The following is a 15162-nucleotide window of genomic DNA, read 5'->3' on the forward strand; positions in this document are numbered from 1 at the left end:
TGGAATGGTAAATAGGCATAATGTCCATATGTGGGGTTCAGAGTTTCCACATGCTACTGTACAGTTAGAGTGAGACAGCGAAAAAGTGAATGTTTGGTGCGGCCTCATGCATAACAAGGTTTTTGGACTGTTTTTCTTCGCAGAAAAATCCATTACAGCCAACATTTACTTAGACGTTTTGCAACAGTTCATTGCCCCACAGTTAGAAGAATATCAACCATGGATAATTTTCCAGCAAGTTGGAGCTCCCCCCCCCCCCCCCCCCCACACACACACACACACACACACACACACACACACACACACCACCACCCCTCACCGGGCTTTGATAGTGAGTGATTTCCTGGATGAAACATTTCCGGATTGGTGGATTGGAAGGAATGGTCCAACACCATGGCCACCCCACTCTCCAGACATTACGCCCCTTTTCTCTGAGGCTATATGAAGAACTGAATCTTTGTCACACCAGTTGCTGACGCTGATGAACTGAAGACTAGGATACAAGCTGCTGTGGGTACTGTGACAGTACACGTTACGAAACACCTGGCGGGATCTGGGATACCGTCTCGACATTCTCCGAGATACCAATGGAGCACACGTTGAGATTTACTAATGTAACTGGTCTTAAAAAAACTAGTAACACTAACCTATGTAATGGCATCAAATGTAAATTATTATGTCAAATTGTTATTCTGTAATAAACTGTTATAATAAGGGCAAGACTTTGTGCTCACCTTGTACATTATTCTCTGCAAAGTAGCATTGACAACAGATTGCTCAACAATTTATATGACAAACCCAATGAGTGAAGTAGAAATATTTGACAAGAAGTTGAAGAAATCAGTCAAGTTTGCACACCCCAGTGTGGTTTTAAAATACAATCAGTTCAGGGGAGGTGTAGATCATGTGGATTAAGAGATAGCCCTTTACAGAATCCAGACATGTTCCAAAAAATTTTACTGTACATTTTAAAAATATATTTGATCTGAAAGTAGCGAATGCTTGGTTTCTTGACAGAAACGATGCACTATCAAGCAAAATTCATAGGAAAAGCACACTTGCATCAGCTGATTTCAAGGCTATATGTACAGCTCTGCTGTCCCAGGGGAAAAGTGGGGCAAGAAAACAATGAAGACCGAGAAATTATTCTATTGAGAGCTTATATACAATAATCTTCACATAAAACTTCTCATTGGTATATTTAATAAATTGTTTGTACAAATACATAAATAAAAATATTGTGAGTTTCCTGGAAAGTATGTTGCCACATGCACAGTGTTGCCGTATCACAACAAATCTAAAATACTGAATAAATCAGAATTCTGAATTGCAGCTGTTACATAGTACCTCTAAGTATTTTTTCCATTGAAACTGGTCTCCATAAAAAAGTCATGAATAGAAGGCTAATCATGAGAGATACATAGTAATAAAATAGTGAGCAGTTTTCTATCCTCTCCAAAATTTCTTTCTTCATATTTCCTTTTTCTGGTTAAATTCAAACAATGGAAAATCCAGGATGGAATGTAACAATATTATGAAAAGGAAAGTTTGCTACTAACCATATAGCAGAGATACTGACTTAGCATCTTTGCTATATGGTGATTAGCAACTTTCCCTTTCATAATATTGTTACTTTTTCTGGTTAGCTTACTTCATGGATACTACTTCTTTTATAATTTTTCCATTACAGCTCACATTCTTCATTTTCCAAGCTGATTCTCATTCCCTCACTTTTCGTTAAGCTTATTTCCATACCTTCTCCTTCTTTTTCCCTCTGTCAGGTATTTAGTTGTTCTCCCAATTTCTGGTGATTGTCTTCGCATATCATCACATTTTTGGTATAAGCTATGGTTTTCATAACATTGCATTGACCCCTGATGAACTTCCTTTATGGTGTCATCCATTACTAACTGAAAAGCACACACTTTAGTCTCAAATCCCTCTATCTCTAAAGCATTCTTATTTTTATCACATAGTTCAGGCATTTGTTGTACATGTTTCTGATACTGAGTTACATTCCTTTTGATTGTTACAGTCTACTCAGGCTCTGTCATATCTCTGCCCGTCTAACAATGTCATAAGCCATTTTTTATTTCTGTAAATGCAATTATGATGCCTTTCCCAAATTCCCATTTCTTTTCTTCCACCTGTCTAGCTGTAAATATCTGATCTATGGAAAAATGCTTAAATTTAGGTGGGCATGTGGGATAACTAATGAAAAGTTACTGAATCGAATTAAGGTGAAAGGAAATGTATGGCACAACTTGACTAAAAGAATGGATTGTTTGATAGGAGATTAGATATCATGTAATTACCAGTACTGTAATGGAGGGAATTGTTGGCGGTTAAAAACTGCAGAGGGAGACCGGGCTAGACTACAGTAAACAGATACAAATGGTCGTAGGTTGCAGCAGTAGTGCAGATATAAAGCAGCACAGGGCAGAGTAGTGGGAGAGCTAGCTACAGCAAAGTTGTCTTTCGACTGAAGACCAACATAAAATCAGAACCTTCTTGCAAAAAGATAAGTTCTGGGGATGAGAATTCTGAGATGTTTAAGCTTATTCACAGAGAAACCATTTACAATTTACTAGTGTGCCTGATTCTTGATTTCATATATCTTATTTGGTGTTTCACAAAGTTGAAATGATAGAAGCTTTGGATCTTCACAGAAAAGCTGAACATTATATGGTATGTATGTTTATCCTGGTTGAGCGCATTACAAATGGTATAAACTAAACACAAAAAATATGATAAGAATTAGCATATTCTTTACTAGAACCAAGCTTACTGTAAACCTCACGAAGGTGTACCATAAAAGTGGGATTGTTTTCACTTCTTGCATAATGAATATTTGCTCTAAACGGCATAAGTGGGCTCAAAACTCAAAAAATGTGGTACAATCTCGGACAACCGCCTATCTTTTTTCCATTCTCCAGCCGTTAATACGGACTGATTAACACATACGAGGTTGATGTACCGTCCGACGTTCAGTGCATAGTCGATAATAGATGTACAAAAGTAATGTTGAGCTGGCCACTCTTCTGAAGCAAATGTTTCGGTTCATGTAATTAATCCATCCCATACCGTAACGTTAATGTAAATAATTTGGTGTAAATCACTTCTAAGTATTTGGTGACCTTGAATTCAGAACAGGGCCTACTTCTCTGCTTGACAGGAACATAACGCTACTACCGTCTGCTCTCGAGGTGTGGTTATAATATAGACGAATGTAGACACTAGACAGGACCTACTGCGGTAGCTGTTCCGTCCGATCAGAGTTTGTGTGACAGTGTGGATAATAAAAAAAATCCGACTTCATGACAGGCAGGTTTATGAGGTAGCTGAGAACTATAAATTTTCGGGAATACTTTGAAACTTGAATACTGTATGCAAGGCTGTACACAGCCTACACGTCTGTAAATTAGGAATTGATTTTCACTAGTCATTTCCGTCATCATTTCAGATCTTTAGTGTTGGAAATTTGGCATCGTTTCCCTTAATTGCCAAATTATTGGAATAATTATTTTTGCTACGAATTTACGGGTGAGAAATGCTTTCGGGATGGAATCATCAGCTTCTAGTTCTATTTATGATTATGAACCGCGTAGTGAAACAGATAATGACAGATGGCTACCGCCGTCGCAAGTGAAGGGGACGGTGGCTAAAGATTGAATCGTAGTACACAAAACCCGTTCCTTTTCTCCCTCGTGGCATTAATTGTTGATGAATATGAGAGCATGGTTAAGCAGAGGACACTGTAAATTAAAACGAAATTCTATTAGATAGTTTTGGTTATTGTTCCATAGGAAACTGCAAATATGGCATCATCAGAATCCAGTTCTCAAGAAGCGACTGTGGAAGAACTGAAAGAAGAAATTGCTCGACTTAGCCGTGAACTGGATCAGGCGAGTAGCGAGAACATACAGTCTGCACAGTATGGACTGGTTCTTTTGGAGGAAAAAAGTGCGCTTCAACAAAAGTGCGACGAACTTGAAACACTATATGAAAATGCAAAACATGAACTTGAAATCACTCAAGAGGTTGGTTACTCTGAATGAAATTTGAGATTTAATGTAGGACAGTAATACTAGAAATGCTTTGTACTCTGGAGGTTATTCCAAATGTGGTTTATTTGCAGCAGTTATATTGGAGATGCTCACTTTGTTTTACCAGTATCCATTAGTGTATCAATCTTTATATTGCCTAACAGCAGACACAGAAAGCTTCCAGTTATTAGTTTTACGTCAGTAATATTTTTTTAGACGTGTAAGCTGTTGGCTATGACATAAAAGTCAGGCTTGAAGACATTAGACCGTATTTTACTGAGTTTTGCTGAGAGTTACTGTATATCTCACAATTTTAATAACCACACTGATGATAGTCAAATGCTAAGAATAACTGCACTCACCATGAAATCTCTTCTATCAATCTTTGGTTACTGTCACATCAGCTTTTTTCCTTTGATCTTTCTAAAAGCATTCTGCTGTGAGTCATTATTTCAAATAACGGTAAACGATATAGCTAAAGGCTTATTGTATTTAGAATATATTCATGTGTTACATTATTTTCAACATGTTTCAGTGTAACTGGCTGCATTTTCATTTACACTAATATTTCTGGATTCATTATGTGTTTTAAGCAGACGATACTTTTATTGCATATCAAGATATGTGCCTAAGTATAAGTAATAATTAGTCAGTATCAACCAAGATACAACCCAATTTGGGGTTTAATATTCATTAAAGTATTCATAATATTAACCAATATTTATACTCCAGTATTCTTTTTGTTCTCCAAGGCACTTGCAAAATTTCAAACAACTCATAAAGTAACAACAAAAAGTGGCATAGAGCAGGAAGAATCACTTCTTTATGAATCAGCCGCCCGTGAAACGTCGCTAAATTCTCAAATACTGGATCTGGAAAATGAGACAAAGCAGGTATGTTACATTATAAACTATTGTTATTGAATTAGAAGCCAGATAATAGTAGTTTAAGATGACACACATGAAAATGACAGATTGCAATGATCTTGAAAATTCAGATCTCATCCTCAGTGTATGTGTAGGCAGAAAGCTGTCAGAGGTTACTTAAAAAAAATAATAATCATATATCTCCAAATAATCCAAACTAGTATAGCTTTTAAGTTTTATTTGGGTTGGTTTGGCACATGTTGACATTCCTTAGACCCTTGTGCCACATATGGTAGGATTGTGTTTATTTTAGAGTCCATAAGAGGAATTAAGTTACATATTCTTCAAGGATACCCATACAGATTAACTCCAAGTCTGTGTTACCACAGTTACATGTATGTCCTCTTCACTGAATTCCTCACTTCATACAAAACGGGGATACATTGAACTTTTTCCCCATCCAAACTGTATCGTGTGTTTTCATCAGGGAGAAAAAAGCGTCATGCTGATGAACATGGGGAAAAAGGGGCAGAGTCACACAGGCTCCAAGTTAACATAGACCCACCTGTTGTGAGAACAAATAAAAACACAGACAGAATGTGCTACTATATTATACAGGAAAAAAATATTACCATTATGAACTAACTGTTGTGCCTCCAGCACACACATTGGCATACACCAATAAATCTATGATATTTATTTATTTTTCATCATTTATAATTTCAATAATACCGGATATGTTGGAGTATACATGTACAAATAACAAAACAAGAAAGGACCACAATAAAGAAGCTGTATCCACTTAAAACTGCAGAACTTATAGTAAAATATTTTCAGATCTTTATTTAGCAGCAATACATGTATGCATGCATTGCAGCCAACCCACACCTTTACTAAGAATGAAATTGTAAATCAAAAATAGACAAATACAATAGACAATACAAATACAAACAAAAACAAGTGCCATTTTCTAAAGTACTCATGCTTTTATCTTTCGCATTTAGTGTTAAATTTCATCATTTGTGTGTGCCCCCCCCCCCCCACCCCCCCCACACACACACACAAATAGCAAAGACAAGGAATGTTTGTGTACCTGGTTCAAATAACGAAGTAATCAATAATTGTGTTTACAGTGTAGCTACTGTAGCAACAGCCATTCAGAGAATGAGTTTGATCACAATTTCTGTTCTAGTGATCATTGTCATATTGCTCATTGTCTACCTCAAGTGCTCATTATTACAGCCAGCTGCAGGCAGAACTTCTGGCCAATAACATAAGAGTTGTATTTTTGTTTCATAGTTTGCATTATTTCTCAGAATGTCTGGAACTAGTTGTGAAGAACAGGCATAAAGCCATCACCATCCCAGTGGCTGAGCCCAATTATGTGTGTTAACATATTCAGAACAGAAAGAATGGCTGTTAACTGCTGCAGCCATGTTGTGCATGTGGGTCATTGTGAAGCAACATAGCTCCCTTCCAGGTTTGAGTGTCAATCTTTTTTTTTTTTATTTGAAAAAGGTGTAGTTTTTAGAACATATTTTGAGACCACCAGTGATTCTCTGTGTGACATTAATGTCATTTAGTGTTCGTTTATACTGAACAACTATTGAGAAAGACTCATGACTTTTAAGAAGTTGTATTCTGAAAAGTTTTCCCCCATTCCCTTCTTTAGCCTCATTATTTGACTCCCTTCAGTAGCCTCATTATTTGAGTAGATCTTTTTTGTAATATTTCATAATTCCCTTATTGCCAGTTACTCAAGAACTTCCACATGGTTTATTGAGTAAATAACATTTACTTCTTAGAATTGTTTATTTCATATCTGAAGCATTTTTATTTTCAAGCCCTTGCATGCCCTGTCTTTTCAAGTGATTAGTTTACTTTATCATTTATCTTGGAACTTTCATATTGAGCTGGCAACAACTATTCTTGCATTAGTTGCAATAATAGATATCTTAAATTAAAATATGCAATGATGCAACTCAACTTTAAAATGAATTTATGACTAAAGGCAAAAAGGCTCAAATTCCTATTGATCTCTTGGGAATCTCCTGCCCAGCAAAGTTTCTATCATCTGAGGGGAGCAGGGGGACAGAGTTGTTGACTGATTTTTTAGTTAATCAGTCACAATAATGTCTGTTGTGACATAAGTATTAAATAGACATATGGGTGTAGAAGACTGAAAAATTGGCTGTTATAAAATCTATAGTAGACATATCACCTGGTTACTGTTGACTGAGGGTGGGTCACACATACAGTTCTGCATGACAGGCTGCACATGTATTGGTTTTAGTCAGCTGATTGAATTACATTTTGTGCACACAACACAAGCCTCCAAATTTCAAATTAATAAAATCTAATTCCCTAAAATAAACATAAATAAAGATTCTATCACTGTTTAGATGATGCACAGTGATTACCAGACAGAAAGGCTCTGCTAGTTGTCGGACACAACCACCTAAAAATGTTGTAGAAATCCTGTTCCATAAATCGCGCGTGACCTCCATTGCCAGTTGACATCCCAAGGCCAGTCTCAGAACCTCTCGCACAAATCCATATTTGTCCTCACTCCCACCACTCCATGCAGACCATATTTTTATATAATTTTAAAAATTGCAAATGTAATAACCCAAGGCTGGGATTCTTACTTGTTGCCCTAGTTGACCAACAACTGCAACCCATTGTCTGCTCCCTAACTTCTTACATCAAGGTCAATAACCATTTCTTCAGTGACCTCTCCATAGTTGCAACATGTGACCACACTTTCTTCTGCCTGCCGTTGTTAATACCCCCACCTTTCATCTCTCATGCTTATTGCCTTGTTACTTCAAACATTGCCTCTTCCACCATCCTGTAAACTCCAAACATATCATTTATTTCACACCAATGCTAGCTAAAGATATGCTAACTAATCTGCAACACATGTATGATCTTTTATGTGACACACTTGTGTGGAAATCTGGTACATCCCTTGTCTGACACAAGTTCGCTGATGATACCATCATGTTCTGGAGAAACTGTGTCCTCACTACCCTGCAACTTTAACAGCTTATTCCTATCCATATTATCTGGTCCTCTTCAGATCAATAACCCACCATCCAAGAATGAAGCTCCTCAGATAATACCCTCATTTTGAAATTTGCCATCTTTTTCAGACTCAAGAGCATCTCTAATACTGTCTTACCATTAGCAAATGACACATCTGATTTATGGAGAAATCCAAAGTATAGTATGCTGAACCCATTCCAAGATAACAGCCCCTCCCCCCTCATCCCCACCCTCACTTGACTGTGTGTTTCACAGACAGATATCCCATACTATACTCTTCCACATCCTAGTACTGCGAAAGACGCCCACTACTTTGGCATAGAGAAAAACACCAGCTGAACCACCTCCCATGCCAGGAGTTGGCCTTCCTTTACGTTGATCTTCAAAATTAGAGGTACCTTCTAGAAAATTATTCCAATGTCCTCTAGAGCATTATGCAACTCCCCACCCATCGTATAAGAGATTCTCAGTCTGTCTGTGCACTGGTATTTCTTCCAAACCCTTGCCACATAGGTTATATCAGTGTGAACAACCCAAGTGCAAGACCTATTCCATTATATCCCGTGACATGTCTGTCCTACTCCATTAGATTTAGGATCACATGTGAAAGCAGCATTATGACTCTGCACTATCTTTTTTGTGTACATGTCTTTCATCTACCCCTGTTTTCTCCATTTATCCTACTCCGAGAAAACATCATCTTACTTCTCGTTACTTCAGTCTGGCCCTCATAATTTAGTTTGTTTTATGTATGTAGCATACCATTATCCATGTATGTACCAGACTGGGCTCACTCTGATACTGTATTCTTATCCCCTTCTTCTTGTAATTCAGCCCTCTCCTAGTCTTTGCACCTCCATTCCCTGGAATCCTCTCTTCACTGCTTTTCTTCCTTGTGGATCTTCTCTGTTACACCAAAGCAACCAGCCGTAAACCAAGCTGGGTTGCAGCATCAGTACTATGTACGTATTTAAGTGTGTGTATGCCTGTGTGCTTTGAAGGAGGATTAAGTTCATAAACTGTGTTGTCATGCTTCAGATCTGGTTTATATGTGTGTGTACTGCCCAGTGCTTACAAATTTGGTGATTGGTTAAGCTTACTCATTACAGTTTTTATTACATTTATCATTTGCTAATTGATGCACCCAAACATGTTAAAACGTCCTCTTCCAGGACATTGTGGTTGCGCTGGCCTCAGGTCGAATATGCCTCGTGGATTAATGACAAGGGCCAGTGTGCCAGGCAGCCTGGTTATGGTCTTTAGGCAGTTTTCCCAAATCCATCTATGTAAATTCTGGGGTTCCCATGTCCCACCTCCTGTCTCAGAGACATGATGCACAAATACATTGAAAAACGATGTCACATTTGGCGATACTGTTACACTAGATGCAGACAGGGGTGCTTAATTCCACCCTGGGATTGGGGGCGGGGGGGGGGGGGGGCAGAGTGAGTTGCTATTGGCTTTATCTTTCATTGTGGCAACCCCGTCATGATAATAGCCTGTAATGGTATAGCTGGCCCTCCATGGAATAAGAGAACAATTGGTAGCAGTCGTGTCTCAGCTTTGGATGGATTAAGGGCACCAGAAACGAAGGAAGGATTTGCTGCTTGAATAGTTTCCTTTATTAATTCCATTGTCTTATCACATTCATGATTTGCTTTGTTTTCCAGTGTATCACACCTTATACCAAACATTTCAAGTGCTCATTTTCTACACTAATACAGCCTTCAGTTTACTACTACAGTGATTTCCACACACACACACACACACACACACACACACACACACACACACACACACACACCTTGAAAAGGATGGATTGCTACTCAGCACATAGTGGAGTTACTGAGTGGCAGACAGGCACAATGAGAGAGACTACTGGATATGATTAAGCTTTCAGACGAAGTCATCAGATGGAGACAACAAACTTGCACACATTTCACACACACATGTTCTCTGTCATCTCTAGGCACAAAGGTCTGGCTGTGTCTGAGGTGGGCAGTTACTCTATGCTAGGTAGGAGGGGTACAGAGAAAGTGTGGGGTGGGAAGTGGGAAGGGGTAACAAGGTAGGGGCTGGGGAAGAGGTTAGTGCTGCCTATGGGAGTGTGCAGGGCCATGGTGGGTACAGGCTAGTGAGCTGCTAGATGCAGCATCAGGAAACTATGCTGGGAGGGGGGTGGGGGGTGTTTCCAAATAAGAGACGGGGAGAGAACCATGCAGTTGTGAGTAGGGCTGGAGTGAGAGTAAGGAAAGTGGCAGGAGAACAAGGAGGAGGAGTTCCCCACCTTTACAATCCAGAAAAGTACGTGTATATGGGAAGAATGGTTGGGGGAATGCTGTGAAGCAGCTATTGACGTCAAGCACATGGTTATGGGCAGCATTGTCAGCAACTGAGTGGTTCAGCTGGCTCTTGACCTAAGTTTGGTAGTGACCATTCATGCAGACAGACAGCTTGTTAATTGTCATACCCACATAGAATGTGGCAGAGTGGTTGCAGCTGAGTCGATGGGTCACATGGGTGCTTTTACAGCTGGCTGTGCCATTGTTGGGGTAGGAGATGCCTGTGACATGACTGGAATATGTAGTAATGGAAGGATGTGTGGGACAGATATTATATCTGCATCTAGTGCAGGGATATTGGGCAAGGAGTTGAGAGCAGGAGTGGAATAGGGAGTGACAAGGAAATTGTGAAGGTTGTGTGCACATGATGAGATAATAATGTGGAAGGGGTGGGGAGATATTTCTCATTTCAGAGCCTGACGAGACATAGTTGAAACCCTGGTGGACATTGTGATTGTTGCTACAGCCCTGAGTCATACTGAGTCATGAAAGGTGTGCACCTTTCTGGCCAGATAGTGGGTATGTGGGGGATAGTAGGTGACTGACTGGGTAGACAAGGATAGGAAATCTGTTTCTGGATAAGATGTGTGTGTGTGTGTGTGTGTGTGTGTGTGTGTGTGTGTGTGTGTGTGTGTGTGAGAGAGAGAGAGAGAGAGAGAGAGAGAGAGAGAGAGAGATCTGAGTCAGTTCAAATTTATTCTGTTTATTGAGAATTGAGGAAGACCTTTAGCTTACTGTTGAGTCCATGTGGAAAACTCTGTTGTTTGTTGTCTTCCAGCCCCACAGTTTACCATATTTATACAGGGGTAGTTGGTAGTTAACAAAATCAGACACTTTTATTGCAGCACAGAAGGAATCTACTCAACTTCTTCAGTGCTGCAAGTACCTCACACACAACTGAATAAAGTGTATTTTCTGTCGATTCTGCTTTTCTGATGTTAAACTTCAGAGTGTAACTAAATGTGTGGACTGATATATGCTGTTATTGTTTTTATAAATTATGTTAAGAACACCAACAGTAAGGAATGTGATCTGTGATTGTCTCTTTAATGTCTCTGTACATAAAGCAGTTTTACCAATGATTATTTTAACATGTCAAGAAACTGACTGACTGTGAAAGTGCACTGATCTTCATAAGTGTACTTGATATTTCATCTTACCCATCCCTGAGTCTTTACTTTTCAGTAATTTAGTAACTGATCTGATTTCCTCCTTTTTAGTTCGTGTGTGTGTGTGTGTGTGTGTGTGTTATGTGAAATAACTGCCTTAGAACACCAGGCTGCTATAATTTAGGAACACCAGAGTGTGATCTGTTTATTTGTTGCTCACTTCGGTTAGCTTATGCATTAAGCCCTTGCATAACAGCTGGTGACAATCTTTGTGGGTTTGGGAAAGCGTATCCTCTATAAACTACATCTTTGTGAACTACGATAGTCATAAACTGAGTAAAAGTCTTCCATAATAAGTAGAAAGTATCAGGATAATTTTTGATTTTCAGAGGTACTGTGTGTTGAGCTGTTTACTTTGAATATTTTGCGTTTCTATAAATACACATGGAACTTTACTTGGTAGATTGTAGACTTCTTTTATTTTATGTCATAGTATTTTCAGAATTTGACTACAGAATGAATTGCATACAGAACAACAAACTACTGTGAAAGCATTGGGGCAATGTGAATGTGAGTGGGAGGAAAGTTTGGAGTTATGGGCAGGGCAGGTCTCGGAGTATGAAAACTGTAGTGAAAAGTAACAGAGCAACACACCTGAAGTTGGCTGAATGCCCAGAATAAATTTATTTGTGGACTGAAATGTATTGTGGTCTTCAGTCCAAAGACTGGTTTGATGCGGCACCCCATCCTGTTGTGTCCTGTGCAATCCTCTTCATCTCCAAGTAACTGCTGCAACCTACATCCCCCTGAATTTGCTTACTGTACTCATCCCTTCATCTCCCTGTACAATTTTTACCCCCACGCTTCCCTGCCGTAATGCATTGGTGATCCCTTGATGCCTGAGAATGTTTCCTACCAACCGATCTCTTCTTCTGGTCAAGTTGTGCCACAAATTCCTCTTCTCCCCAATTCTGTTCAGTACCTTCTCATTAGTTACACAATCTACCCATCTAATCTTCTGCATTCCTGTGTAGCACCACATTTCAAAAGCTTCTGTTCTGTTCTTGGCTAAACTGTTTATTATCTATGTTTCACTTTTATACATGGCTACACTTCATACAAATACTTTCAGAAAGGACTTCCTGACACTGAAATCCATACTCAATGTTAACTAATTTCTCTTCTTCAGAAACACTTTTCTTGCCATTGTCAGTCTACATTTTATATCCTTCCTACTTCGACTGTCATCTGTTATTTTCCTTACCAAATAGCAAACATTATCTACTACTTTAAGTGCTTCATTCTCTAATCTAATTTCCTCGCCATCGCCCGACTTAATTTGACAACATTCCTCTTTACAAGGCACTGTTCATTCTGTTCATCTGGTCTTCCAGGTCCTTTGCTGTCTCTGACAGAATTACTATGTCATCAACAAACTTCATAGTTTTTATTTCTTCTCCCTGGACTTTAATTCCTACTCCAAATTTTTCTTTTGTTTCCCTTACTTGCTCAGTATACAGATTGAATAACATCGGGTATAGGCTACAACTCTTTCTTGTTCCCTTCTGAACCACTACTCCCCTTTTGTGCCTCACTACTCTTATAACTGCCATCTGGTTTTTGTACAAATTGTAAATTGCCTTTAACTCCCTGTATTTTACCTGTGCTATCTGTAAAATTTGAAAGACATTGTTCCAGTCAACATTGTCAAAAGCTTTTTCTGAGTCTACAAATATTAAATTATTATTCTGATGTAGAGTTAATAGAGTCACAGAGGATTGGGAGAATTTAAGAGTCTGACAGGTAAAGTCAAGATGAGTGAGATGAAATTTTCATTGACAGGAAAAGTCATCTCTCAACTTCTGAAGAGTTGGTGTGTTAGGCGAAATGAAGCTTCATATCAGAGCAAACATACACAGCTTCTTTCTGTTGAATGTTGACAGCTTAATGTGTGTGTTACATTTGCATACTTTTTTTCGTTTTGCAGAGCTGTGTTATGGCAAAGTAGTAAGAGATTTACAAAGAATTAGCAAATATGCTGATACATTATTTTAATACATTAACCACGACTCTCCTGTTGACTTAATGATGAATGGTGCTGATGACACTTCAAACAATAGGCAGTCACAAACATGAGGTGCTGCCTAAAGTTCTGTTGCAGAATAATCCTACATCTTCTTTGACATTTTAATGCAACAGATTGTGATATATATCCCATAAAGTGAATTAATGGTTGAAATTGTCAGACATTTCTTTTGAGGATGAACAGATCTAATAGAACTACCACTCCCTTCCCCATTCCTCCCAATTTCCATTTACTTACTGTATACATTTGAGCTTTAATTAATCAATTTTTTTTTCACAAGAAAGAATAAATGTTGTTTTGTTACTTAAAGAAGTCAAAACAGTATCAGTAAAATGGCAGAAGATATAGCTTGCCTTTTGTATCTCAGAACTGAGCAGTGACCTACGTTTGTACCTGCTTTTATATATTCCTGTTGAGAAGACAAAGGAATATCAGAATTCAGAAATATAAAAAAGATACATGAATTGCAGAAGTCAGATGACAAACCATGTATCACCATTTGATCTTTGTTGTTAGCTCCGTCAAGAACTTGAGCGAGTCGTGAATGAAAGAGACAGAATAATGCAGGAAAATAGTAACCTGGATAAAAATAAAGAACTTGCAGACCTAGAAAGAAGGAAATTGAGAGCTGAAGTGAGGGAGCTGAAGTCGCGGGAAACCAGTTTGCTGACAGATTATTCAGAACTCGAGGAGGAAAACATTAGCTTGCAAAAGCAAGTTTCAATGCTCAAATCATCACAGGTATGAAAAAATCTAATCATTATTTAATCCATCTTTTGATATAAGAAAAACAGCATATACGTAATGAAAATTTTCTTATTTAGGTGGAATTTGAAGGTGCCAAACATGAACTCCGTAGACTGCAGGAAGACTTAGAATTGCTTCACCAGCAAGTTGATGAGTTAACAAAACTGAAAGAAATTGCTGAGAAGCAAATGGAAGAGGCTTTGCAGTCTCTACAGGTTTGTTTTCATGATCTACTGCCGTAGCAACTGTGATGTGTTTTAATGGGTAAAAAAATAGCTGTTATGTTTTGAGCCATATATCATTGCACAACTGTTCTGTTTTAGGCAGAACGTGAAGCGAAATATGCATTGAAGAAGGAATTGGACAAACACATCAATAATGAATCCATGTATAACCTGAGTAATTTAGCATTTAGCATTAGAGGTAAGTAACTGCAGAAAAAAAATATGTTTCTTTTATAATATTTTTAAATATTGTGAACTGACTTTGAAAACAGTATCACAAAATTTTCTTCAAAAGACACCGAATGATCTTTTAGTGGTGTAATTTTATGTAATAATTGTGTAAATTCTACTGTTTTTACTAACAGTCCTTTGCTTTAATTTTTGGATGCTGGCTCTCATAAATATTTTGTTGTTCTCCCTTCACCCCTTTTTATCGGACATTGTTCAAAGAAATTATTCAGATAGTGAAGGGAGATGAAAGTTTAATAGTCATGGGTGACTGGAATTAGAGTGTAGGAAAAGGGAGAGAAGGAAACATAGTAGGTGAATATGGATGGGGGGTAAGAAATGAAAGAGAAAGCCGTCTGATAGAATTTTGCACAAAGCATAACTTAATCATAGCTAACACTTGGTTCAAGAATCATAAAAGAAGGTTGTATACATGGAAGAATCCCGGAGATACTAAAATGTATCA

The 15162-nt window shown here is 38.2% G+C and overlaps 1 protein-coding gene across 1 annotated transcript in view; it reads left to right on the top strand.

The window, feature by feature from the left end:
* Positions 1-3636: 3636 nt before the first annotated feature.
* The window catches only part of LOC126191552 (protein bicaudal D), a 130563-nt gene continuing 119037 nt past the window's right edge, over positions 3637-15162 (top strand). The window contains exons 1-5 of the mRNA XM_049932461.1: positions 3637-4040; positions 4799-4939; positions 14014-14238; positions 14322-14459; positions 14568-14667. Coding sequence (XP_049788418.1) covers positions 3819-4040; positions 4799-4939; positions 14014-14238; positions 14322-14459; positions 14568-14667 — 826 coding nt within the window. The 5' untranslated portion in view covers positions 3637-3818. The remainder of the gene's footprint in view (positions 4041-4798; positions 4940-14013; positions 14239-14321; positions 14460-14567; positions 14668-15162) is intronic.

The sequence above is a fragment of the Schistocerca cancellata genome, chromosome 6 (assembly GCF_023864275.1).
Source record: "Schistocerca cancellata isolate TAMUIC-IGC-003103 chromosome 6, iqSchCanc2.1, whole genome shotgun sequence".
NCBI classification, from domain to species: domain Eukaryota; kingdom Metazoa; phylum Arthropoda; class Insecta; order Orthoptera; family Acrididae; genus Schistocerca; species Schistocerca cancellata.